General features: G+C 35.9%; 1 protein-coding gene across 3 annotated transcripts in view; it reads left to right on the forward strand.

Moving 5' to 3' along the window:
* The window catches only part of SLAIN2 (SLAIN motif family member 2), an 82,663-nt gene that overhangs the window by 24,475 nt on the left and 31,083 nt on the right, over nt 1–27,105 (forward strand). For 2 of the 3 annotated variants that reach the window (XM_012441135.3, XM_012441136.2), the window contains exons 2-6: nt 7,553–7,701; nt 15,227–15,391; nt 17,254–17,415; nt 20,194–20,553; nt 21,549–21,686. In XM_012441135.3, the coding sequence (XP_012296558.1) occupies nt 7,553–7,701; nt 15,227–15,391; nt 17,254–17,415; nt 20,194–20,553; nt 21,549–21,686 (974 nt within the window). Of the gene's footprint in view, nt 1–3,258; nt 3,368–7,552; nt 7,702–15,226; nt 15,392–17,253; nt 17,416–20,193; nt 20,554–21,548; nt 21,687–27,105 lie in introns of those variants that run through there. The other variant, XM_012441137.3, reaches the window with a different exon arrangement.

The raw sequence follows: 27,105 nt of genomic DNA on the forward strand, positions 1-27,105 counted from the left end.
ACAGAGCAAGACTCTGTCTCAAAACAATCTTTTACTCTCCGTACTTTTCTGTTTTCTATTTAACTGATTTCTACTTTAATCATCATAATTTCCTTCCTTCTTGCTACTTTGTTTGTTTATATTTTTTGAGACGGAATCTCGCTCTGTTCCCCAGGCTGGGGTTCAGTGGCAAGATCTTGGCTCACTACAACCTCCACCTTTTGGGTCAAGAAATTCTGTCTGCCTCTGCCTCCCAAGTTGCTGGGATTACAGGCGCCTGCCAACATGCTTGGCTAATTTTTTTATTTTTTAATAGAGACAGGGTTTCACCATGTTGGCCAGGCTGGTCTTGAACTCCTGACCTCAGGTGATCCACCCGCTGTGGCCTCCCAGAGTACTAGGATTATAGGCATGAGGCACTGTGCCCAGTCTACTTTGGGTTTAATTTGCTCTTGTCTAATTTTTCAAGCTGAGATTACTGATTTTAGACCTCTTTTCTTTCCTAATAAAAGTATTTGAAGTTATGAATTTTTCTCTAAGCATTTTTTTAGCATCATTACATAAATACTGGTATGTTGTGTTTTTGTTTTTTTTTTCAGTTCACAGTAGTTTCTCATTTCCCTTGTGATACATTATTTGACCTTTGTCATTGATTGACTGATTGATTGATTTACTGACGGAGTCTTGCTCTGTTGCCAGGCTGGAGTGCAGTGGTGCAATCTCGGCTCACTGCAACCTCCACCTCCTGGGTTCAAGAGATTCTTCTGCCTCAGCCTCCCGAGTAGCTGGACCACAGGCGCGTGCCACCACGTCCCAGCTAATTTTTGTATTTTTAGTAGAGATGGGGTTTCACCATGTTGGCCAGGATGGTCTCCATCTCTTGACCTCATGATCCGCCCACCTTGGCCTCCCAAAGTGCTGGGATTACAGGCATGAGCCACCGTGCCAGGCCGACCTTTGTTATTTATAAGTATGCTGTTTAATTTTTAAATATTTGGAATTTACTAAATTACTTTCTGTAGCTGATTTTTTTTTTTTCAATTTTTTTTTTTATTGCATTTTAGGTTTTGGGGTACATGTGAAGAACATGCAAGATTGTTGCATAGATACACACATGCAGTGTGATGTGCTGCCTTCCTCCCCATCACCTATATCTGGCGTTTCTCCCCATGCTATCTCTCTCCAACTCCCCACCCCACACTGTCCCTCCCCTCTTTCCCTCCTACAGACCCCAGTGTGTGATGATCCCCTCCCTGTGTCCATGTGTTCTAATTGTTCAACACCGACCTATGAGTCAGAACATGTGGTGTTTGATTTTCTGTTCTTGTGTCAGTTTGCTGAGAATGATGGTTTCCAGGTTCATCCATGTCCCTACAAAGGACACAAACTCATCTTTTTTGATGGCTGCATAGTATTCCATGGTGTATATGTGCCACATTTTCCCTGTCCAGTCTATCATTGATGGGCATTTGGGTTGGTTCCAGGTCTTTGCTATTGTAAACTGTGCTGCCATGAATATTCGTGTGCATGTGTCCTTATAGTACAATGATTTATAATCCTTTGGATATATACCCAATAATGGGATTGCTGGGTCAAATGGAATTTCTATTTCTAGGTCCTTGAGGAATTGCCACACTGTCTTCCAAAATGGTTGAACTAATTTACACTCCCACCAACAGTGTAAAAATGTTCCTATTTCTCCACATCCTCTCCAGCATCTGTTGTCTCCAGATTTTTTAATGATCACCATTCTAACTGGCGCGAGGTGGTATCTCAATGTAGTTTTGATTTGCATTTCTCTAATGACCAGTGATGATGAGCATTTTTCCATATGTTTGTTGGCCTCATGTATGTCTTCTTTTGTAAAGTGTCTGTTCATGTCCTTTGCCCATTTTTGAATGGGCTTGTTTGTTTTTTTCTTGTAAATCTGTTTTAGTTCTTTGTAGATTCTGGATATCAGCCCTTTGTCAGATGGGTAAGCTGCAAACATTTTTTCCCATTCTGTTGGTTGCCGATTCACTCTAATGACTGTTTCTTTTGCCGTGCATAAGCTGTGGAGTTTGATTAGGTCCCATTTGTCTATTTTGGCTTTTGTTGCCAATGCTTTTGATGTTTTGGTCATGAAGTCCTTGCCTACGCCTATGTCCTGAATGGTTTTGCCTAGATTTTCTTCTAGGATTTTTATGGTGTTAGGCCTTACGTTTAAGTCTTTAATCCATCTGGAGTTAATTTTAGTGTAAGGTGTCAGGAAGGGGTCCAGTTTCTGCTTTCTGCACATGGCTAGCCAGTTTTCCCAACACCATTATTAAACAGGGACTCCTTTCCCCATTGCTTGTTTTTGTCAGGTTTGTCAAAGATCACATGGTTGTAGATGTGTGGTGTTGCTGCCGAGGCCTCTGTTCTGTTCCATTGGTCTATATATCTGTTTTGGTACCAGTACCATGCTGTTTTGATTACTGTATCCTTGTAGTATAGTTTGAAGTCTGGTTGTGTGATACCTCCTGCTTTGTTTTTTTTGCTTAGAATTGACTTGGCTATGCGGGTTCTCTTTTCATTCTATATGAAGTTTAAGGTGGTTTTTTCCAGTTCTGTGAAGAAGGTCATTGGTAGCTTGATGGGGACAGCATTGAATCTGTAAATTACTTTGGGCAGCATGGCCATTTTCACGATATTGATTCTTCCTAACAATGAACATGGAATGTTTCTCCATCTGTTTGTGTCCTCTCTTATTTCATTGAGCAGTGGTTTGTAGTTCTCCTTGAAGAGGTCCTTTACATCCTTTATTAGTTGTATTCCCAGGTATTTTATTCTCTTTGTAGCAATTGTGAATGGCAGTTCGTTCTTGATTTGGCTCTCTTTAAGTCTGTTATTGGTGTATAGGAATGCTTGTGATTTTTGCACATTAATTTTGTATCCTGAGACTTTACTGAAATTGCTTATCAGTTTCAGGAGATTTTGGGCTGAGACAATGGGGTCTTCTAGATATACAATCATGTCGTCTGCAAATAGAAACAATTTGACTTCCTCCTTTCCTATTTGAATACCCTTTATTTCTTTTTCTTGCCTGATTTCTCTGGTTTGTTGCTGATTTTTAATTTAATTCCATTGTGATCAGAAACCATACTTTAAAGAATTTCAGTTTTTAAAAATTCAGTAAGACTTGTTTTATGTCCTAGCCAATGGTCTATCCTGGAGAATGTTCCATGTGCTATTAAAAAGAATGTGTTTTCTGTTATTGTTGGATGGAATGTCCCATAAATGGTTAAGTAAAAGTTGGTTGATAATGTTGCTGAAGTCTTCTGTATTTTTTCTGATTCTCCATGTAGTTCTTTTTTCAGTTATTAAGAGTTGGCTATTGAAACCTGAAAACAAAATCTGCTTTTGTTAGGTATGTTTAAATTTATAATGTTGTATCTTCCTGATGTATTGAAATGTTCCTTTTTGTTTCTAGTAATTTTTTTTTAATATTAAAGTCTATTTTCTAACAGTAATCACTCCAGCTCTTGTAGTTACTTTTGCATGGTCTGTTTTTCCCCATTCTTTTACTTTCAACCTATTTATGAATTTGCATCTAAGATGTTTCTTTTTTAGACAGCATATTGTTGTGTCTTATTTTTTAATCCATTCTATCTGCATTTGAGTAGGATGTCCCAGTGCCTTGTTTTGCCTGGTTGGAGGCTCATCTCCTCATTGAGCCTTCATGAGTTAATTTTAGTAGTAATAGGATAATGAGCAATGTTTGTTTATTTTAAGCTAATACAAACTTGTTAAATCTCAGCCTGTTTTAGGTTGCATTAACTGTTAGTGAACTCATTATGTTCATCAAAATTGTGTTCCTCTTGATTAAACCATATTCTATGATTTAAGAAATTCTAAAGTGTCAAAGAGAAAAAAATGTTTTTAGTGGGAAAAAGTTATTTTGAACAAGTCCATGTGTTTCTAAGAAATGAGCAAAGAATATGTATAGTTACTACAAATATATTTATTTGTAGTGAATGTTTATTTAGGATTTCCTTTAAAATTCAGGGGCTTAAACAACTCGATCCTGCTAAAGATGGGTTCAGTTATGTGATACAACTCAGCTCATGTGTCCTTTGGCAGATTTAGAAGTAGGTACTTTGAAACCTCAACCAAAGGTTGCCTGACCAAGGAATTTTGTGCCAATATCATATGGGCCAAAGCCCTTTGTTTCTAGATTTCAGATAGTAGTACATAGGGACACTAAGAAGATAGAGTGATATAGAAAGTTGGTATACCCAGGGCTTATTGAATCATTTTCTCCCTTTTCATCACTCTAAGTATGGACAAATTGTTTTTATCTGCTAATGGAAGGAAGGAGCATTCTGTATTCTCAATTAAGGGAGCAAGTACAGGAATGGGAGAAAAAGTAGTTTATAAAGGTAGGATCAGCAGGTCTTGGTGACAGATTATTGATAAGGGTAGAAAATAAAAAAGATGGAGAAATCCTAAATTACAAGTTTGTAGTCTTTATAACTGAAAGAATTATAATGCTCTTAACAAAATAGGAAAGAAATAAGGGATTTGGGGGTAGGGGGCGGTTGTGATGTTTTAATTGATTTTGCATTTTGATGTTATATTCATTTAGTTGGTAATAGTTTCTATATTTTTAAAGATGTTGAAAGTACCTTGCATCTTTTTTAAAACAGCTTTATCAAGATATAATTTATATACCATAAAATTTACTCATAGCTTATAATCAACATATAAAAGTTATTATATGTTAGTGAATTTAGTATATTTACAATGATCAAACTGTTACCATAACTATCACTACCATATAATTTTAGAACATCTATATCACTCTAAAAAGAAACCTCGGGCCGGGCGCGGTGGCTCAAGCCTGTAATCCCAGCACTTTGGGAGGCCGAGGCGGGTGGATCACGAGGTCAAGAGATCGAGACCATCCTGGTCGACATGGTGAAACCCCGTCTCTACTAATACAAAAAAATTAGCTGGGCATGGTGGCGCGTGTCTGTAATCCTAGCTACTCAGGAGGCTGAGGCAGGAGAATTGCCTGAACCCAGGAGGCGGAGGTTGCGGTGAGCCGAGATCGCGCCATTGCACTCCAGCCTGGGTATCAAGAGCGAAACTCTGTCTCAAAAAAAAAAAAAAAAAAAAAAGAAACCTCATTCCCATTCCTACCTTTAGCCCTAGGCAGCCACGAATCTCCTTTCTGCTCTATATACTTTTGTAGACATTTCATATAAATGGATTCTTATGTGTCAATATGTGTTCTTTTGTATTTGGCTTCACTCACTGAACATAATATTTTTGAGGCCATCCATGTTTGTGTGCTTTTTTTTTTTTTTTTCTTTTTTAAGACAGTCTTGCTCTGTTGCCCAACCTGGACTGCAGTGGTGTGATCGTGATCTCTGCTCACTACAACCTCTGCCTCCTGGGTTCAAACAATTCTCTTGCTTCAGCTTCCTGAACAGCTGAGATTATAGATGTGCTGCTCCCCCACAGCTGGCTAATTTTTGTGCTTTGCACTTTTGTTTTTTTGAGACAGAGTTTTACTCCTGTTGCCCAGGCTGGAGTGCAGTAGTGTGATCTCGGCTCACTGCAACCTCCACCTCCCACGTTCAAGTGATTCTCCTGCCTCAGCCTCCCAAGTGGCTGGGATTACAGGTGCCGGCCACCACGGTCAGCTAATTTTTTGTATTTTTAGTAGAGATGGGGTTTTGCCATGTTGTCCAGGCTAGTCTCGAACTCCTGACCTCAGGTGATCTGCCCACCTCAGCCTCCCAAAGTGCTGGGATTACAGATGTGAGCCACTTCGCCCAGCCCTGTTTTGCACTTTTTAAAAAGGAGTTTTATAGCTAGCAGTAGGGGAACTCTGTACTTAGTGTGTATGAGCCGTGTGGGTAAATTATGTAAATCCCATCAGCGTAGGAAAAAGATAGATATGGAAAGAGTAGTGATAATACCATAAAATGTTTTTTTTTTATTGTTTATTATTCATCTATAGAGGTTTACCTTGCCAAACATTTGCCGACGTAGGATATCAGTATATAATATTTACCATTATCTTTAAAGTGGAGTTGCTGAGGTAGAGATTTGTTGAGGAATCTTTACGGTATTTAAGTTGGAAAGAGAATGAACCCCATTGGTTTCATTTTGAGTTTTTAGTTATTCTGTAAATTGAGATTTTATTTCACTATTTTTGTTTAAATGAATATGGATTGTAAAGAAATGGTCATCTACCCCATTAGCCTTGATGATCTTGATCAAAACTAAAATAATGCATGTGAGTGACAGACCTAAGGTATAGAAAGAGGGAAAGAGACAAATGATGGAAAAGGTATGTTGCCACTAAAAGTAGTTTGTCTATTCTAGTTCTGTAGATATACATTTATTTAACTATTTACAGTGAAACAACACTTCATATTATTGCATTAACTTGATTAATGTAAAGGTGAAATTTTTAACTCCTTATTGAAACCTTTCACTATCTAGACATACAGTATCAAAGCCTAATTTTATCTGCTTCATAAATTCCACTTAGTGTCTTAATTTGAAAATCACCCTGGTTAGAAATCAGTAACTATTTGCATTTTTCACATGGAGTCACGCTTGAAATAAATTAATAACAACTGACATAATCTAGACTAATCTGACAAAAAAAACACAAAGTAGAAAATATACGTACCTGCCTCCATATTTTCTGTTCACCTTTTCCCTTCTGTATACCTTCCCTATTAGCTTATAAAATACTGCCTCTTGATTCTTTTCTGAAACTGAAGCAATTTAGTAATTGATTCACATTTAGTTATTTAGGGTTTAAAGTTTTGCTTTTCTCCAACACATTGTCATTTGAAAAGAGGACTACAAATTGGATACTGCTTAACTAAAAGGAATGAATCCCTAATGGTAGATGTTTGTATATGTGGTGGGAAGGGAAATAGGTGGAGAGCAAGGAATTTAGCTCCTCCTCCTGCTTCCTAGCTAGAGTTAATAATACAGCTATATTAGGGAGTTAGTCAAGTACTGTTGAAAACAGAATAAACAGAAAGACAGGTATTTTCTCTTAGTCTTAGTAAAAGACATACTTTTTTTTTTTTGGAGACAGAGTTTTGCTCTTGTTATCCAGGCTGGAGTGCAATGGCGCTATCTCGGCTCACCACAACCTCCTGGGTTCAAGCAATTCTCCTGCCTCAGCCTCCTGAGTAGTTGGGACTACAGGCGCGCGCCACCATGCCTAGCTAATTTTTTCTATTTTTAGTAGAGACGGGGTTTCTCCTTGTTGAACAGGATGGTCTTGATCTCTTGACCTTGGCCTCCCAAAGTGCTGGGATTATAGGCGTGAGCCACGGCGCCCAGCCAAAAGACATACTTTAGGAATGCCTCATGTGGGTTCACTTAGTAGTTGAAATTTGGATTTATGTTGATTGATTTACTGTAATTTTCTGTGCAGTAATTAATGTGGGTGATTTAAAATATACTTCATCACTTTTACTCCTTTCTCCCCAATTTAAATCTATCCAAAAGGATCCCTGTTTTATAACCTTGTGCTTAATAAGGAATTTTTTTGTTTTTTGTTGTCTTCTTCTAGGCTGTATTCATCACCAAAGAAAAAACTTACACCAATGCAGAAATCGGTTAGTCCATTAGTTTGGTGCAGGCAAGTTTTGGATTACCCAAGTCCTGATGTTGAGTGTGCTAAAAAGTCTCTTATCCACAAACTTGATCAAACTATGTCAGGTATGTCTATAATTTTACTTGTAAATTCATCTCTTTACTTTCTTTAGTCAAAAACAATAAATGTTGAGCAATGTGTTATTAGGAAGCAATTCTTTGCTTAGAGCATTTTTCAAATCTCATTGTTCATACCATCATGAGAGTTTTTCCCATGTGCACATAACCTTGCTCTGTCATTTATTTAATAGCTTTTTAAAAAATATTATTTTTATTTAACCTCATCCCAAAGAATGATACCCATGAAATAATGAATTTTACATGATAAACTTTTTTCTAAGACAAGTTAAATAGCTATTAAAATGTAAAATGTCTAGTATATAAAATCATCTCACATTCCACTCTTTGGAGAAACTGATGTGGTAGAAAGATATAAGTGGAGAACAACAGAGACCTTGTTCTCACTCTAGCCCTTAATTGCTCTGTCACTGCATTATTTAACTTCTGTGAGCTCAGTTATCTTATAAGAATAATGAGTCTTGAAAGGTAATTTTAAGAGTTGTTATATGAAAGACCCTAGCATGTTTTCTGGCTAACAGTAAGTGCTGAGTGAATGTATTTATTTCCCTCGTTATGTTTTTCTATTTGTCATTTTAGGTTTAAATTGCTTTTATGCTCTTTTGTTTAATAGTAGTCACAAAGCTGACAAAAATGTGTCTGTGGCTATTTATGACATTTAATGTAGCATGCCAGTGTGGGCAGAAATGTAGGAAAAATATTGTTGATTTTTTCTTGCATTTCTCTCAATCTGTTTTATGACTATTACTGTTTTATGAAATGCTCAGATAGTAAAGGATTGATTCATGATTAGTTTTGTTTTTGTTTTTCTGCTTTATATTTACTTGGCAGCTATATACTTAAAATTACTTATTTTGGCTTTATTATAGAAAACAATATGTGCTTTGTGGTTAGAGTTTAAGCTGAAAATGAACAGAGGAAGCAGAGGGGAGACTAGCTGAAAGTTAATGGCATACAGTAAGGTGAAGTTATTTGGCTGTAAGGGGTAGTGGTTATTATATGCAGATAACTTATAGGATGTTATTACACAGCTTCTGAATCTGAGTCAGTTTTGACACTAAAGTATTACTTTTCTTCCGTGAAAAGAAGCCCTTTTGTTTGTTTTGTTTTTGTTTTTGAGATGGAGTCTTGCTCTGTCACCCAGGCTGGAGTGCAGTGGTGCGATGTTGGCTCACCGCAACCTCCGCCTCCCAGGTTCAAGCAATTCTACTGTCTCAGCCTTCTGAGTAGCTGGGACTGCAGGCACCCACCACCATACCTAGGTAATTTTTTTTTTTTTTTTTTTCCCAAAAGACAGGGTTTCACGATGTTGGTCAGGCTGGTCTTGAACTCCTGACCTCAGGTGATCCACCCGCCTTGGTCTCCAAAGTGCTTGGGTTACAGGCGTGAGCCACCGCACCCAGCCAACCCAGGTAATTTTTGTAATTTTAGTAGAGATAGGGTTTCATCATGTTGGCCAGGCTGGTCTCAAACTCCTGATCTCAGGTGATCTGCTTGCCTCAGCCTCCTAAAGTGCTGGGATTACCGGTGTGAGCCACTGTACCTGGCCAAAGAAGCCTTTTTGAAAAAGCAATAGGCTTTATGTGATTTTAAAAAATGTTTAGTATGGCTATCAGCTTGTTTGTTTGAATTATACCCTGAAGCTTGATTTAAGTTATATTTATAAGAGATTATTAGAAATATGTAGACAAGTTGGTAGACCATTTAAAATAACTACAAATTTTCTGACCAATTTCTGACATTAATGTACTTAACACCACAGAACATTAAGTATAGAAACCGTCTGACCATGTATTGAGAAATATTCTATAGAAGGAGCATGATTGAAAGAAAAAAGAAGAATATTCCTAGAGGGCTGGGTGCAGTGGCTCACACCTGTAATCCCAGCACTTTGGGCGAGCCCAGGAGTTCAGGACCAGCCTGGGCAACACAGTGAGACCTTGCCTCTACAAAATATATTTAAAAAAATAGCCAGGCATGGTGGTGTGTGCCTGTGGTCCCAGCTATTCAGGAGACTGGGGCAGAAGGATCCCTTGAGCCCAGGAAGTTGAGGTTGCCGTGAGCCGTGTTTGCACCACTGCACCCCAGCTTGGGTGACAGAGCAAGACCCTGTTGCCAAAAAAAAAGCATCCCTAGAAACTGTTTTTCAGTACTCCACATTAAAATAATATCATTTATAATTTAATTAGGAATTATGGTCATTCAACAATATATGTCAAGAATCTACTGTAGCCGGGCTCAGTGGCTCACGCCTGTAATCCCAGCACTTTGGGAGGCCGAGGACGGTGGATCACGAGGTCAATAGATCGAGACTATCCTGGTCAACATGGTGAAACCCCGTCTCTACTAAAAATACAAAAAATTAGCTGGGCATGGTGGCGCGTGCCTGTAATCCCAGCTACTCGGGAGGCTGAGGCGGGAGAATTTCTTGAACCCAGGAGGCGGAGGTTGCAGTGAGCCTAGATCGCACCATTGCACTCCAGCTTGGGTAACAAGAGCGAAACTCTGTCTCAAAAAAAAAAAAAAAGAATCTGCTATAATTGGCATTGTTCTCAACTCTGAAGATATGGCAATGAATATAATAGACCAAAAAATGACTGACTTTTCAGGGCTCATATTCTTATCAGAGGAGTCAGACAGTAAACAAATAAATAAAACTCTGGCAAACTTTTTCTGCAAAGAGCCAGATAACAATTTTAGTCTTTGTTGCCTGTAAGATCTCTGTTGCAGTTACTCAACTTTGCACTTGTAACATGCAGGCAGCCATTGACATTACATAAATGAGCAGGCATGGCTGTGTTCCAGTAAAACTACTTACAGAAACAGGTGGTGGACTAGATTTGGCCTGAAGGCTATATATATATATTTTTTTTACCAACCCCTGGTTTAAAACGTCCAAGGAGTACAAATTATTAGCAATTGGGACTAGCAGCTTGGACTTGAGGGATAAAAGCAGAGCTGCTGCACCTCAAAAATAGCAATTTTGAACAAGCGGCTTTTTGCTTTATTATAAGGAGGGTATTAGTAGGAGTGTGTAAAGTTACTCTTGAACCATAACTAGGTGTAATTAAGTACTGCATCTGTTTAAGATTGTTTAAATTTTATAGCTGTATTCATAGAACAATAGCTACAACTATAAATACAATGTATATTTGAAATACAAATATGTTTAAAATTTTTTAAGGAAAAAAAATTTGGCTTTTACAAGTTTGAACTTCGTAGTTGTAAATCCCCCATTTCCCAAGGAGATTGTTTTTTTAAAAATAAACCTTTTTGGAACTGAAGTACTGCATTGCAGCAGAACATTTTCTACTCCTTCACACTCAGCTTCTCTGCAGTGCACTACCACTCATTCATAAAATTTTCTTCACTTCTTATGATACTTTATTGTCTTTTTAACCCTCATTTACCCTGTTCTTTTCTTTTCAGTCTTCTTTGAAGGTTCTTCCTTTTCTGCCCATTTTTAAAATTGTCATAAAATTATTTAATACAAAATTACTCATTTTCACCCTTTAAAAATATACAGTTCTGTCACATTAAGTACATTCATGTTACTGTGCAGCTGTCACTACCATATCCAGATGAACAGAACTTTTAATCATCCTATACTAAACTAAACTTTTTCATCATCCCATACTGAAATTCTGTACTCATGTTAACCAATAACTTCCCATTCCCTTTGCTTCCTCTCTACCTGTCTTTTAAGTTTAGGTTGCTCCATGTCTCTCTTTTGCCTCATGTCTCTCCCTGTTTTGGTGTTTTCATCTGTTTATATGGTGTCTAGTATCACCTCTATTGAATCACATTCATTCATGCATATATTCAAATAATTTTTAATGCAAATCTCTTTGGGAAAAGGGTGGAGGTGGGGTACATTATGAAGAAAAATGGACACTGTCCTGGCACTAATGGAGTTTTCATCTCATAGGGGAAACATAATACAAATAATCTTTATAACTAGTGATGTATAATAAAAGAATAAAGGTATAGTGCTTTGAGAAATAGGAATTTTCTCTTATGAAATGATATTTGACCTGAAACCTAAAGATTGAGGACAATTTAAGTGTGCTAAGAAAGAGATGGAATAGAGCATTCCAGGTTAAGAGAAAGGCATGTGCAAAGGCTTCATGTGGGACGAAGCATGACATCTATGAAGAAGTTGCTGGAGAAGAGTAAGGGAGAGATGTGAGATGAGGCCAGAAAAATACGCAGGAGCCAGACTGTAAAGCCTTATAGGCCATGTTAAATATTGTGGACTTTATTTATTTATTTATTTATTTTTGAGACAGAGTCTCGCTCTGTTGCCCAGGCTGGAGTATAGTGGCATGATCTTGGCTCACTGCAACCTCCACCTCCTGGGTTCAAGTGATTCTCCTGCCTCAGCCTCCTGAGTAGCTGGGATTACAGGTGCCTGTTACCATGCCAGGCTAATTTGTTTTTTGTATTTTTAGTAGAGATGGGGTTTCACCATGTTGCCTAGACTGGTTTCGAACTCCTGAGCTTAAGTAATCCACCCGCCCAGTCAATTGTGGACTTGAAGAGCACTAGGAAAATATCAAAGGGTTTTCTACAAGGCTGTAGTGTGTGTGGACAGGAAGGATGATATCAATTTTATTTTGGAAAGGTTATTCTAGTAGTAGTAGTAAGGAAAGTAGGTTGGAGAGGGACAAAAATGTAGGATGCTTTTGAGGAGGGTTGATTATGATAGCTAGGCTCTGTGTGCTGAAGGGAAAGTGTAGTAGTAAAGATGAAAAGATATGACAATAAAAAGGACTGGGCCAAATATGAGGAAATGGTGGACAAGAATATCAGTAGTGATTTCTAAGTTGCCAGCTTCTGTGACAGGATAAATATTGGGATCATTCTGAAAGAGGGACCCTTGGAAGAGAATTAGATATTAGTGTGAAGATCATGAGTTGATCTGATATGTGACTTGGACACATTTGCCATACCCAAGGGAAGGGACATTAAATGGGTGGTGTATATAGGTCTGAAGCTCAGAGGAAAACTTAAGACTTGAAATATAATGAAGAGTATTTAGCATATAGATAATAATTGATGTTGTATGATTGAGATTCCTTAGGAGAAAGAATATGGCAAGAAAAGTTAAAAAGGCTTAGAACTTGAAATGCTAGTGATTAATAACTAAGTAAAAGAGAATAAACTCCAGAGGAGATGGAGGAGGAGGAAAAAGATAGAATTTAGCAACTGTATTTCTGCACAGGTTGATAGTTCTAAGATCATACTGTATACCTCATACTAAGTATATATAATATTGTTTTGTCTTGTGTCTCGTCTCATGGTGAATATGTACAAAACTATACATGGTCCAAATTACTACACTGTCTAAATAGAAAACATATGTTTCTCCTTCCTAAAACCACTACTCTACCAGTAGGCAAGCCAGACATTTCAGTCAGCTGATTTCTTTAGCAATCCTATCCAGTTTTTAGTATCTATCCTTTTTTCCCCCTTTTTTCTAGTCACCATATACTGCCTAGTTCATTCTAGCTTTTTCAACATCAAGATTTCCATCATTTTTTCTCCTTACACTGATCCAATCATACCACCCTTGCTCAAAATCACTGATAGTTTTATCACTGCTACTAAATAGATTTCAGACTTCTGAGTGTTGTGTTTCAGGCCTTCCATGACCTGGCTCTAACTGGTTTTATCTATTTTGTCCCTCCCCTGTTCTTTACCACACTTACCTGAGCATGCTCTGCATTTCCAAGATACTGCTTTTATTCATCTTATAAACACCCATGAAAGCACAGACCTTCCGTACTTTTAGCATCCTATCAAGTTATTACTCATCCTCTCAAGACTGTTTCAGTGCCTCTCCTTCCAAAAAGACTTACCCAGTTTCTCTCAGTTGTATTGAATTACTCCTGACGTTTCCTTTCCATTGCCCTTTGCACCTTTATGATAATAGTCGTTTCATTTTGTCTTGCAATCATTGTTGTTTCTGCCTGTGCTACTTGGCAGCAAGCCTCTTAAGAGAGGGAGTACCATATCATATTTCTGTATATATTCTGTAAAGTGTTCTTTCCAATACCTGTAAATATTGAATAAGCTGTGGATATTGGAATATGAAAAGGGTGGGCACAGTGGCTCACACCTGTAATCCTAGCACTTTGGGAGGCCAGGGCAGGCGGATCACCTGAGCTCAGGATTTCGAGACCAGCCTGGGAAACATGGCAAAACCTTGTCTCTACTAAAAATAAAAAAAGTTAGCCAGGCATAGTGGCACACGCCTATAATTCCAGCCATTTGGGAGGCTGAGGCATGAGAATCGCTTGAGCCCAGGAGGCAGAAGTTGCAGCGAGCCGAGATAATGCCACTGCACTCCAGCTTGGAAGACAGCAAGACTTTGTCTCAAAAAAAAGATTGAAGGAACAAATAGTATTTTAAGTATTAATTTTTAAAACACATAATTGCATTTGATATCTTAGTCCTACTGTTGTACTATTTATTTTATTTTATATGCATAGCACAATTTTTTTCTTTTTTTGATAGAAGTATTCATGTTGGCTTTTTTTTTTTTTTAAAGGATTTCCCAGGTCTTGACCTTAAACTGGCTTAATAGTAGTTAAAAAAAACTCCGAACTGGCCGGGCGTGATAGCTCATGCCTGTAATCCAAGCATTTTGGAGGCCAAGGCGGGCGAATCACCTGAGGTTGGGAGTTCAAGACCAGCCTGACCAACATGGTGAAACCCTGTCTTTATTTAAAAGAAAAAAAAAACCTCCAAACTTTGAAAAGTCTATTCAAACAACTTATTTCATAGCTTTTTAAAAAAGTAATAGGTTGGGTGCAGTGTCTCACTCTGTCACCCAGGCTGGAGTGCAGTGGTGCGATCTCTGCTCACTGCAACCTCTGCCTCCCAGGTGCTAGTGATTCTCCTGCCTCAGCCTCCCAAGTAGCTGGGATTACAGGCACGTGCCACCACGCCTGGCTAATTTTTCTATTTTTTTTTTAAGTAGAGATGGGGTTTCACCATGTTGGCCAGGCTGGTATCAAGCTCCTGACATCAAGTTATCTGCCCACCTCGGCCCGCCAGAGTGCTGGAATTACAGGCCCGAGTCACTGTGCCTGGCCCGAAAACTTTTTTTTTAAATAAAAAGTAATGCATTTGTTACAGGAAAATGAGAAAACATAAGTATGCTTTTATATTCGATTTATTTTTAAAGGTCATTCAGGATTGATACAGCAAGTATCAAAGAATAAGCTTTCCAACATGGTAGAAGTGAATTAAGTGACCAATAATCTGCTTAGGAATTACTCTTTTATATTTTTGTTGTTTGGTGTGACTGCCATTTTATTTGCATACCCAATTTAAGTTAATGGAAGCAATTTGTTGGGATTATTATATTTTTCCCTTGCTACCATAAGAATATTTCTTCGTTTAAATTGAGATAATGATTTGATTTTTCTAATAGGAAAACTTTAGAAATGAAATGTTAACTTTTTCTCAGTTACTAAATTTGATTTCCCCCTTCTCATTAATGCAGCTCTCAAGAGGCAGAATCTATATAATAATCCTTTCAACTCTGTGAGTTACACAAGTCCTTACAGTCCAAATGCCAGTAGCCCATACAGCAGTGGCTTCAATTCTCCATCCTCAACCCCAGTGCGACCTCCTATAGTCAAACAGCTTATACTTCCTGGAAATTCAGGTAAGGAGGAAATGATACAGAGTTATTAAGGAATGTTTTTCAGCTTACTGTATTGTACCAGAAAATAACATTCATCTGCAGTTCAAGTTCATTTTATTTATGAAACTTTTAACTGGTTAAAGAAAATATTGTTGAGGAGCAACTTTGCACCAGGTATTATATTAGGCACCAAGGGTATAAACATAAGCCAGTGTGTTAAATACATAAATTTTCTTTAGCATGTATCTGAAAGTTTGTAAGTCTGGCTTGATTAAATGGGGTTACAAATGTGATTCTTTTAATCAATAGATCCTTATTGAACAGCCTTCTTGGGTTGTAAAAACTAGAGTTAAAACCTCTTTTTAGGAATTTTAATAAACTTGGATACTGCAGCTAAATAATAGTATAAGGTTAGATGTGAATGTACCAAAAAAGTAGGAGGGGCAGTAAATGATGTGGGAACGCCAGATTGCTGTAAACCAGGGAAAGAATGTTCTGCTCTGGTTCTGTGTGTGAGACTGTTACTGTGTAGCTTACTCTTCAAGAATTCACACATTAATTTACTCTTATTGTCGCTGCAGCTGTTTTTAGGACTATTATAACTTCCTTAAAAATTAAGGTTAACCATCTCAAATTTTGACCTGTGCACTCCATAGTCTAATGATCCTGCTCTTTGCTTAGTATATAGGTTGTTATTTGCCACTTCACCTATGACGATATGTTAAAAAGTTTAACCTGCAATATTTGTTTAAAATAAGTAATTTGGTTCAGGCATTATTTGAACCTGACCTTGTAGAACTTTTCCTATCATGTGTACTCTGCTCTTCTTTCATTAATAGTGTAAAGATGAATTATTTTTTATTTTTCTTGCTCTCCTTACATGCTTTTCATGTTGGAGCTGACTGTTATGGTGAAGAATTCTGGAAAACAAGTGTTTCAGATAAATCTGTATTAGAAATATTAGTGCCAGTGTTGGGATTTTATTATTTAGTAAAAGTTGATGAACTGATGAAAGTATTTCATTAGAAACAAGTTAGACTTTTTTTGGATGTGTGTATTCTTTATTTCTCTGGCCTGTTTTCTGTCTTCCTTTTGGTTTATAATGATAAAGTACTTTTTAAAAAATATATATATAATATTATTGCATTTTAGGTTCTGGGGTACATGTAAGGAACATGCAGGATTGTTGCATAGAATGATAAAGTACTTTTTATAAATCTAGTCTTTTTTTTTTTTCAGCCCATGTTTTGTGCTTCACTACTAAACTTTAGAGAACTCCTTAGATCCTCATTAGTGATTTGGCAAAGGAATTTTGTAAACATGGCATAATGTAGGAGAAACAAGCTTCATGGTCTTTGTTCCTAAATCTCTAAGGAATCTAATTTTCTTCAAATTATAGTTTTCTTGTTTAAAAAAAGTAGATGCTTTTATTCAGGGAAAAGACGATGGTGTTTGTTAATGACTGTGAATTTGGGAGAAGAAAACACTACATCACAAGCTCATCTATTTATAGAGCAGTTTGATTGGCTATCTTGTGCAAGTTGAAATCCTTAACATATAGTTACTGAACACCAGTTACTTGCCAGGCACTTTGTTGAAAGCTGAATTGTTAAATAAGAAAATAGATAAGTTATATTTAGATGAAAATATGTTTTGTATTTATGCCATAGCATGTAACGTAGTATGTATTAGTGTATATAATAGGTTCTCAATAAACCTCATTTTTCTTAAGGAGGTCAATTTCTAATTTCAGGGGAATTTTTTAAGGAGAAAAGGCAGAATAAGAATGAATTAAAACAAAGGATATAATATCAAGTTAATTGCAGTAGGAATTTATTCAATAGTTGCTCTATCAAAGTTTGAATTTTTTTCTTTTTTTAAAGGTAACTTGAAAAGCTCATCAGACAGAAATCCTCCACTCAGTCCTCAGTCCTCTATAGATAGTGAGTTAAGTGCTTCAGAATTAGATGAAGATTCAATTGGATCCAATTATAAGCTAAATGATGTAACTGATGTACAGATTCTAGCCCGGATGCAGGAAGAAAGTAAGTATTCTAATTAATTGTTGAGAGTTGAGGTTTTTTTTACTATTGCATAATTTTGTTATGTATTAAAAATGTCTTAAAGTGTCGTGGGGATAGTAATGTAGTGAAAGTAGAAATGTTGCAGTAGACATTGCAGAGGCTTAGTCAACATATGTACATGTTTATTCATTAACTTGTTTTCAGAGTCCTTTTTTACATAGAGCAGTTATGCTGTGTGAGGGACAAAGAATAGCATTTATGCTGCTCTGCTTCTGTGACTGGTATTCATTCTCTGCATGTTACTCTGCACTGGTACTCACTCTTGTAATTGTTATCTATTATCCTGTGTTCTTTAGTGTAAACCAGCGTTTCTCAATTTTTTCTTTTTAGTTGCTCCCCTAAGGAGCCTTTTTAAAAACTTTTTTTTCCTTTTCACCCCCACTCCCCATGAAATCTTAATACCACAAGATATACTCTATATATGTTTAAGTACTATGAGGGCCATATACAATTATGACATCTAAGAATTTTTTCGCACCCCAAGAACCAATTTTTGCCCTCTTGGGAATAAATATCTCCTCACTTGAGAATACATCGTATAAACTATAAAAAAGACCTTTAGGAGAAAATTGGAATTGTGACATTAAATTAAATGAAGCATGTGATGGTACGTTGCAGAGTGAACCATGAAAACTTTTTAGGTCGCAGATACCTTTGAGACTCCTGTAAAAATTATGACTCCTTTTATTACCAAAATGTATACATGCACAGAATTTTTAGTACTTTTTAGAGGGTTCATGGCTACTTGCCCTGGTCATCATCTGAAAGTAGTTATTCTTGCCTATGCATTTCATTAGGAGATACCATCTGCTTAACTATGAAGTAAGACATTTCTCTAAAGTAATCTCTTTAACCTTTACAATGAAAAGAATCCTTGAAATACATATTTTAGAGTCTTGACAGTTGGCTGAGGGTAATGAAGCATTGCTATGATTTAGTTCAAAAACTTTTCTGTTGTCTGTGTATATAATAGGTTCTCTTTAAATATGTAGTAAGCTTTATCAAGCTGTAGCATTTATTAAGAAACTAGAGTGTTTCTTACTCTGCTGATTCACTTCCCCTAGAAAGATAGAAGGACTTAGTGCTTGCTTTATTTAACCCTACAACCTAATAGCATAGTACTCTTTTCTTCTGTAATTTTAATTAACTCCTCACTGAGACTGTAGTATTGTCAGCTGGTTAGGGGCTGGTTATTGTTGTGGATGTGAAAAAATAAAGAATGCTGCCTAACTCTATACCTTAGAATAATTCTCTCATTTCTTTGAACCCTGGCTTTTTAGATTCCAGTAGTTTGTTACAAGCTCAACCAGCTCTTTGCTTTTGGTTTTGTATTGTGTTTTGGTAACAATAGAAATTTTAGTCTTGCTTTAATAATTTTTTCTAAGCCATTCACATTCATGAATATTTATTTTCCTGGTGAATAAAAACAATAATAATAAAAATATATGTGATACTTCCTTGAAAACTGCAGCTTCCCCTCCCCCCCACCTTTAGAGATGATTTTCCTTTTTACAGCGTTGTTTTTTGTAGTAATTAGAAATGTAGAATTACAGATTTAGGCAGTTGCCTGGTCAAGCTCCTTCATTTTTAGGATGAAAAATGCAAGATCCTATAGTGATTGTGACTTCCTTAGGATCCACTTGTTAGGAGAGCCTACATCGGGAACTGGATTTTTCTTTTCTAACAGTGCTCTTTTCACTGGTCTGTTGTCTTTTGTTAGGTGACTTCAGTGCCATGTTGGCTATAACTTGACACTAAGTAACTTCTTGGTTGCTATTTTGGTTCCCAAACTGAATGAAGGGCTAAGTGGACTCTAGGAATTTATAGTTTTAAAGATACCCTAGGGTGATTCTCATCTACTATTTTGATGAACCATGTTAATAATAGCACTTTCTGTGTGTGAATGCAGGACTTAAGGATTTGAATACACTTTATAACAGATCTTTTTGACTAGAGTGCCAAGTTAGCAGGACGTGCTGAGAGTATTACCTAAATTCTATATCTGCATTGCAATTTGTTTCCTCATTGAATATGTTACATATCAACTTTTTTTCTGTTGTTCTAGAAGCATCTATACTCCTTGAAGTACTCCCAAGGTTGCTTGGGTATTTTTGAAGGTATCAAACTGTATAGGAGAATTCTTTGAAAATTCTTACTTGAAGACTTAGAATTTAAGCTTGAAAACAAGCTTAAAACAATAAAAATTGAAGTCTCTTGAGTAATGAAACAATCAAGATTTCCTTTGTGCCCAAGTACTGAATTCCTAAAACTGGGTTAGGTGTTTGTTTGGTACTTTATCCTTTTCATGAGTAAGATTACTTCAATAATTAAGTATCCAAGGAGTTTTATTTACTCGCATATGTATTCTTTTTCACTGGTTGGATGGTAATTGTTTCCCCTAAATTATTCCTTTAATATTACTCTCAAATTTGGATTACTATCTTTAGGGGTAGACATATTTTTAAATTTATGATTCTATCATGTGAGACAGATTTCAGATTTAAGAAGAAATCTGGAAATTGGGCAGTGGTTTATGGGATTTCGTTTAATTTAAAAATAACCTTCAGATGTGATTTATGCATCCTTATATGGGAGGATGTTTAAAAGCAGAAAGGGAGTTTTTTTTTTTTTTTAACACTTTACACCCTATTCGAATTGCTCAATGATAATCTTTTACTTTAAAAATAAGAATAAATGTTTAAAAATATAATTTAAATAAATAACATTCATTATTGCCAGGTCTCCGGCAAGAATATGCAGCCACCACGTCTCGGCGCAGTTCTGGTTCTTCTTGCAATTCTACAAGACGGGGTACTTTTAGTGATCAGGAACTTGATGCACAAAGTTTAGATGATGAAGATGACAATATGCATCATGCAGTATACCCTGCTGTTAACAGGTTTTCACCATCACCACGCAATTCACCTCGACCGTCACCTAAGCAGTCACCCAGAAATTCACCTCGTTCACGATCTCCTGCTCGGGGAATAGAATATAGTAGAGTGTCCCCACAGCCTATGATTAGCCGCTTACAGCAACCTCGCCTTTCACTTCAAGGCCATCCCACAGATTTACAGACAAGCAATGTTAAAAATGAAGGTAAAATAGCAGATTTTACTGTTAATTAGAAAGTTTCTGCTAGCCTGTGCAACAACATAGCAAGACCCCATCTCTAGGAAAAAATTAATTAGCTGGGCATGGTGATGTACATCCATAGTCCTAGCAACTTAGGAGGCTGAGGCTGGAGAATTGGTTGAGCTCAGGAGTTTGAAGCTACCGTGAGCTATGATCACACCACTGCACTCTAATCTGGGCAACAAAGCGACACCTGTTTTTTTTTTTTTTAAGTGTCCTTTATATTTTATTATGAAAGTAATACAATTTTTGCCAAGCTTTTGTATTTCAGATAAGTAAATCAAGAGTTTAGTCAAGTTTACTATTTTATTAATAGTGAATCATTACAAGAATAAAGGAGAAAGTGAATTTCATTTTACTTATGTTATTTTTGCTTTGTTTTCTTATAAAGTTATTTGTATTTAGATTTTGATTTAAATATATAATTTGTGGTTATCTTTAAGGGTTCTCTTATTCTACCCACTTACGGATCCTAGATTGAGTTTTTTGTTTTTTTTTTTTTTCCAAATAAGACAAGTCCTACTTGTTTTCTCATCTAAAATAAACAGAATATTTGGTCTGGCGTGGTGGCTCATTCCCATAATCCCAGCACTTTGGGAGGCCGAGGCAGGCAGATCACAAGGTCAAGAGATTGAGATTGTCCTAGCCAACATGTTGAAACCCTGTCTATACGAAGAATACAAAAATTAGTTGAGTGTGGTAGTGCACGCCTATAGTCCCAGCTACTCCGGAGGCTGATGAAGGCGAATTGCTTGAACCTGGGAGGCAGAGGTTGTAGTAAGCTGAGATTGTACCACTGCACTTCAGCCTGGCAGCAGAGACTACATCTCAAAAAAAAAAAAAAATCAAAATGTTAGATAAACAGTATAATTTTTGAATGCTAATTAGTATTTTAATTTTCTCCATCTGAAAGAATGATTTGATTTTTTAAAAAATTTTTGATTAAAATTCTATTGCAGAAAAACTAAGACGCAGTCTTCCAAACCTGTCCCGAACATCTAATACACAAGTTGACTCAGTGAAAAGCAGCAGAAGTGACTCAAATTTTCAAGTGCCAAATGGAGGAATACCTCGCATGCAACCTCAGGCTTCAGCCAGTAAGTATCCTTCTTATGCTTTCATGTATCAGTTATTTAAAGAGAAATGAAAATTTTAGATGTTTGTTTTGTGCTGAAAAATGTTTTAAACTATAGCCGTAGTAATATTTAGTGTTTATTAATTGCTGGATGATAAAGTTATATTACAGTTTTAAATTTTCTATGTAGGATACTTGATTCTGCCAGTTCGTATATCTATAAAAAACTTCGTTCTCTCCAGAATTTTAAAATAAGCAAAGTGTAACTATTAAAAAAGTAGATGTGGCTTCTGCATATAGATATTCGAAGAGGAAATAATAACCAGTATAGTATCCAAAATCTATGTCCCTTAGTAAGTACTTAAATTTTCTTTAATAACCTCCACTTTAAAAATACCTGAAAGGTTGATTATTACATAATTTTAGAGTCATACTCAAAATGATCATTGTTCAAACCTGTAGTATATTAAATCTATTATCAAAGTTGGATTGTTGAAGTTCTTCTTTTCTTTCCAGAGTGGAAGTATACCAGGAGAACTCTTGGATGCTCTCATTTTATTTCTGCATCTGTTGAGATAAAATTTCTGGTTTTGGTTTAATTTTCTGTGTCTGCTAAGGCTATTTTAAAGAAAATTACAATATTGAATCAATATGTATGTCAAATTAATCCATAATCCTCATCCTACTTATAACATAGATTAAAATTTGAGATAAATTGCCAGAAACCATCACTTTTTAAGAATTGATCAGAACTTTTCTATTTAAATTATCTTTCAGAAAAACAAATTCATAGAGCTTAAACTCTTAAACAGAGAAGGTGAATTTTAGAACTATAGTAGAAAAAAACACATGTAGATTATAATTTTTAATAAGTTTTGGTCATTGGATGGAAACTAACCCATGAATGTGACAGTATTTTTATTCAGCTATGGTTTGTAATAAATACTTGAGTTGTTATTTTGTGGCAAGTAGTACGTTAAGTGATACAGGCACATCTGCTGTAGTACAAAGTATACATTCTTTAAAAACCTCACATTCTTCAGTATTACACAATAACAGTGATAGATGGTGGGGTATGGGGGCAATAGTACTGGAGCATACCACTGAAAACCCAAGCAGCTTTCTTTGAAAGCATTAATAAAAACAGTAATGATACTAGCCCAGTTAAAGGCATGTTAAATCCTTAATAAATACCCTAGGAGATACAGAACTTAATTTTTAAAGAAAGATTTGAAGATAATTTGATGGAAAGGAAAGGTTGACACTGTTGAATTAAGGAAACATTTGCAACATAGACAAAGATTAGAGAGAATCATACAGTAAAAACATCCAGGACAAAATAGCCAAACTGAGCCAAGAAGTAGTGATGTGAAGGTAAATGGGTATTGTGTATATAAATGTACAAGGTGATTTTAAAAGAATGGAACACTTTCAAAAAATTACTGCTTTTTGGCCAGGTGCAGTGGCGCACACCTGTAATCCCAGCATTTTGGGAGAACAAGGCAGGCGGATCACGAGGTCAGGAGACCAAAACCATCCTGGCCAATGTGGTAAAACACCATCTCTACTACAAATACAAAAATTAACTGGCCGTGATGGTATGCACCTGTAGTCCCAGCTACTCGGGAGGCTGAGGCAGAGAATTGCTTGAACCCGGGAGGCGGAAGTTGCAGTGAGTCGAGATTGTGCCACTGTACTTCAGCCTGGTGACAGACCAAGACTCTGTCTCAAAAAAAAAAAAAAAAAATTATTGCTTTTTAACTAGGATAGATTTGAGCATGTAGTCAAAACAGTTTTAAATAAATGATTACAGTTATTTTTATGATCTTATAAACACTCAGTATTCATCCCATGTGTTTCACAGCTCACATCAGTCCTGTATATGAGCTGTGATACACAAAGCATGCATATTCACTCGGGTCCTTGTAGGGACACAAGGGATGCTTATTCACTCAGATCTTTGTAGGGACACAGTGGATGCATTGTGGCATATTACTATCAGTGGTTGAAGTGATAGCTGTGTTATGTTCTTTCATTTTCTCAAGGCTATGAAGAAGAATTGATACAAACGAGTTTATTGACTGTACTTATAACTTGTTTATTAAGCAGTTAAAAATTTGAAGGTATTTAATCCTTTTTTCATTTTTATCTTTTTTTTTTTTTTCCTTTTTTTAAATTGAGACAGGGTCTTACTCTGTCACCAGGCTGGAGTGTAGTGGCACAATCATGGCTCACTGCAGCCTCACCTTCTTGAGCTCAAGTGATCCTGCTATCTCAGCCTCCCAAGTAGCTGGGACCACAGGCGTGTGCCACCATGCCTAGCTAATTTAATTTTTTTGCACTCTTCCTTGGCCCGGTTGTGTTTAGTTGACTTCATATACTTCATGTTAAGTTGCTGTTTCTTGGTGGCTCAAAAATCAACAGACTAGCGGGAGTTTGAGACCAACCTGAGCAACACAAGACCCCCGTCTCTTAAAAATAAAAAACCTTTTTTTTAAAAAATTAGCCAGGCATGGTGTCACATGTCTATAGTCCCAGCTACTTAAGAGGCCAAGGTGGAAGGATTGCTTGAGCCCAGGAGTTTGAAGCTGCCGTGAGCCACGGTTATGCTGCTGCACTCTAGTCTGTTGAAAAAAAAACACAAAAATCAAGCTAAGAAAAAACCCATATTTGAATCAGAATGACTTCTGTGATATATTGACAAATTTTCCTTATTTACCAGTTGAATATATTACTTATATAACAGAAATTTATATTATACTGTATTTAGTTGCATAATCTTATTTGATCCTTAGAACAAGTCTATGAAGGAGGTACAGTTATTACCACGTTTTACTGATTAGAAATTGAATCTTTGAATGGCTAAATAACCTATCTCTGATCATACAGCTTATAAGCAGCAAGTAAACACATGTTGATTCAGCTTGAGCACTGTATCTCACTAGGTGAGAGTCCAAATTTAGTGACATTTGCCACATCTATGGTTTAGACCACAGTATAAAAATTATCTGGAAGTATAATTTCCATTTTCCCTAAGATTTAAAATTCTAACATTTAAAGCATTGTGGAAAATTGTTACCTAGAGATTTGTATACCACATTTATTGAGCTAGATATATGCTAAAACCTGTTTTTGTAGCAAATTACATTTTAAACTTAGTACTCCAAGTCTTATCTGATATTGTGAACTCTGTAATTAAGAGTGCCATTATAATACTCATTGTGGTACTAACAAATCGTATAGAAAACAGGAATTCACAAAACACTTGAAATGAAAGGAAGGATAAAATTTGAGTTTTATCTTTGAAATGGTAAGTGATACGTTTTGTGCCTTCAAATTAAGTTAATTTGACACTTGAGAATATCCTGTTTCTGGCCTCTTTTTTTCCCCTGACACATTTGGTTGATGCAAAAAGACAGCCACAATGTTACTGTAACAAGAAAGAAAAATTGTAAATCAGTAAGAAGGTTAAGTAATAAAACTTACATATATTATAAGCCATGCTTTTACAGCATATGAACAAATTATATAAAACAGTGTTTATACTTGGCTTTCAAAGATTCTTGCATATTTAGTTTGAATTGTTATGTTCTCAATTTCTCAAAACATTACATGATACATGTCCAAACAGTGAAAAATAATTCTGCTCAACAATAGAAGAAAAAAAGAAATGGTTAGGAACCTAGAATAAAAATGTTAATAGAAATAATTCATTGGCTGTGTCTTAAACTTCACACTGATTGCTTGCCTTCTCTAGTGGTAGAATTACCATTGTGTAATTATAATCGTCTGCTGATACCCTATAATTTTTTTCTAGAGGTGAATTACTTTTCCTTTTTCCCCAGAAGTTGATAATTAAGGAATATATATAGGGAAAACACAATGGGATTCTAATCATTGATTTACTTTTAAGTGGAAAATACATGGGCAGTTTCATAATGGTGTATTTAAATATTTGAACATATAGGCAGAAGAGAAAGTAAGGTACCATGTTTTTTTCAATTGTATGTACATGTTTATATTTGTAGCTGTAGTAAAACTTAAAATGTCATATTTATTTGGTGTACTATTCTCAAAAATGTATTTGGAAAGTAGTAAATTCAAAATATTAGCAAGTTTAAAACTTAGTAAAGTTTACTTTAAAATGTTTAAAACTTTGTTTAAAGTTAACATGAAACAAAAAAAGTTACTGATTTATCTTGAAATTTCATAAATATAATTGGTACATGAAAATATGTAAGCATTCTTTTAATTAGTATACATATTTTTCATAATAGCCTTTTAATTTTGATATATAATTATGTACAATTACAATAAGCTTTATATACTTTATACACGAATTGGTATTTTGTATTTTTTGGGTAAATTTCAGTTGTTTGTGTAATAGATGTTGCATTTTGTTTTAAGTATTTACTTTTTCAGCTCTTAAGTGGTAAAACTTTGGTTCTTACTTGCTGGTCTGCATGAACCTAACTTTGCAAGGTTGCTGTTTCTTCCACCTAAGGGATCACTTCTTTTGCCTTGTTACTATGCCAATCACTGTTTTTATATGCTTATTTGCTGTGGCTGCATTATTGTGGATGCTGGCATTCAAATATGAGTTTTATGAGAGTTCTAACATATTTTCATTTTTATAACTATTGCCAGGCGTTTTTGACTTTTATATCTGGAAAATATAACTTAAAAAGTTTAAGAAAACCAGAGCATTGCAGAGGTCATGGATACGTGTCAGTTTCTTAGTTTCATCAATTAAAGGAAGCAATGTTTGCCAGAGACAGTTTTTCAAAAGGCTAATAATGCCTTGCTTTCTAAGACTGTTAGAGCACAGGTTTAGCCCAAAGTTTAGTTTTCAGAACATCTTAGGAATAATTGGTTGAGAAATAAGGGAAGGGAGAAAAACTGAACACAAATCTACTGATTTTAAAAATAATACCCAAATTTTTGTTATTTTTTGGGAAATGTTTAAAGTACTTTCATATATATTATCTCATTTAAACCTCATAAATCATTTATTTTATAGAAAGGGAGCAGAGATTCATATAATTTATATGAATTGTACAAGGTCCTATAACTAGGAAAGTGGTAAAAGCAAGGCCAGATTCCTCTGTTTTCCCAGCTCCTCCCTGAGTCTCCTATTTCCTCCTCATTGTTTGGATGACATCATGCTGACCTAATTGTAAATGAGTACATTTGGGAAAACATTCTTGAATGACTGTCAGAGCATGATTTGAGATCAAACTGTAAGTATTTTGTCAATTACCACAGAAGAGTAAAATAATTCAGTGTAATATTATCCATTTGCTTACATTTAGCTAAACAGAAGAATATTTTTTGCATGAAATACAGAGTATACCCCAGAGAAAAGGCATATAGAACCAACATTCTACTTTGAACCTCTTACTGAAGAAAGAAGGAGACGATCCAGGGCAATTGTCAGCTTA

Source organism: Aotus nancymaae, unplaced genomic scaffold, assembly GCF_030222135.1.
Source record: "Aotus nancymaae isolate 86718 unplaced genomic scaffold, 86718_ANA_hifiasm-v0.15.2.pri h1tg000006l, whole genome shotgun sequence".
Classification (NCBI taxonomy): Eukaryota; Metazoa; Chordata; class Mammalia; order Primates; family Aotidae; genus Aotus; species Aotus nancymaae.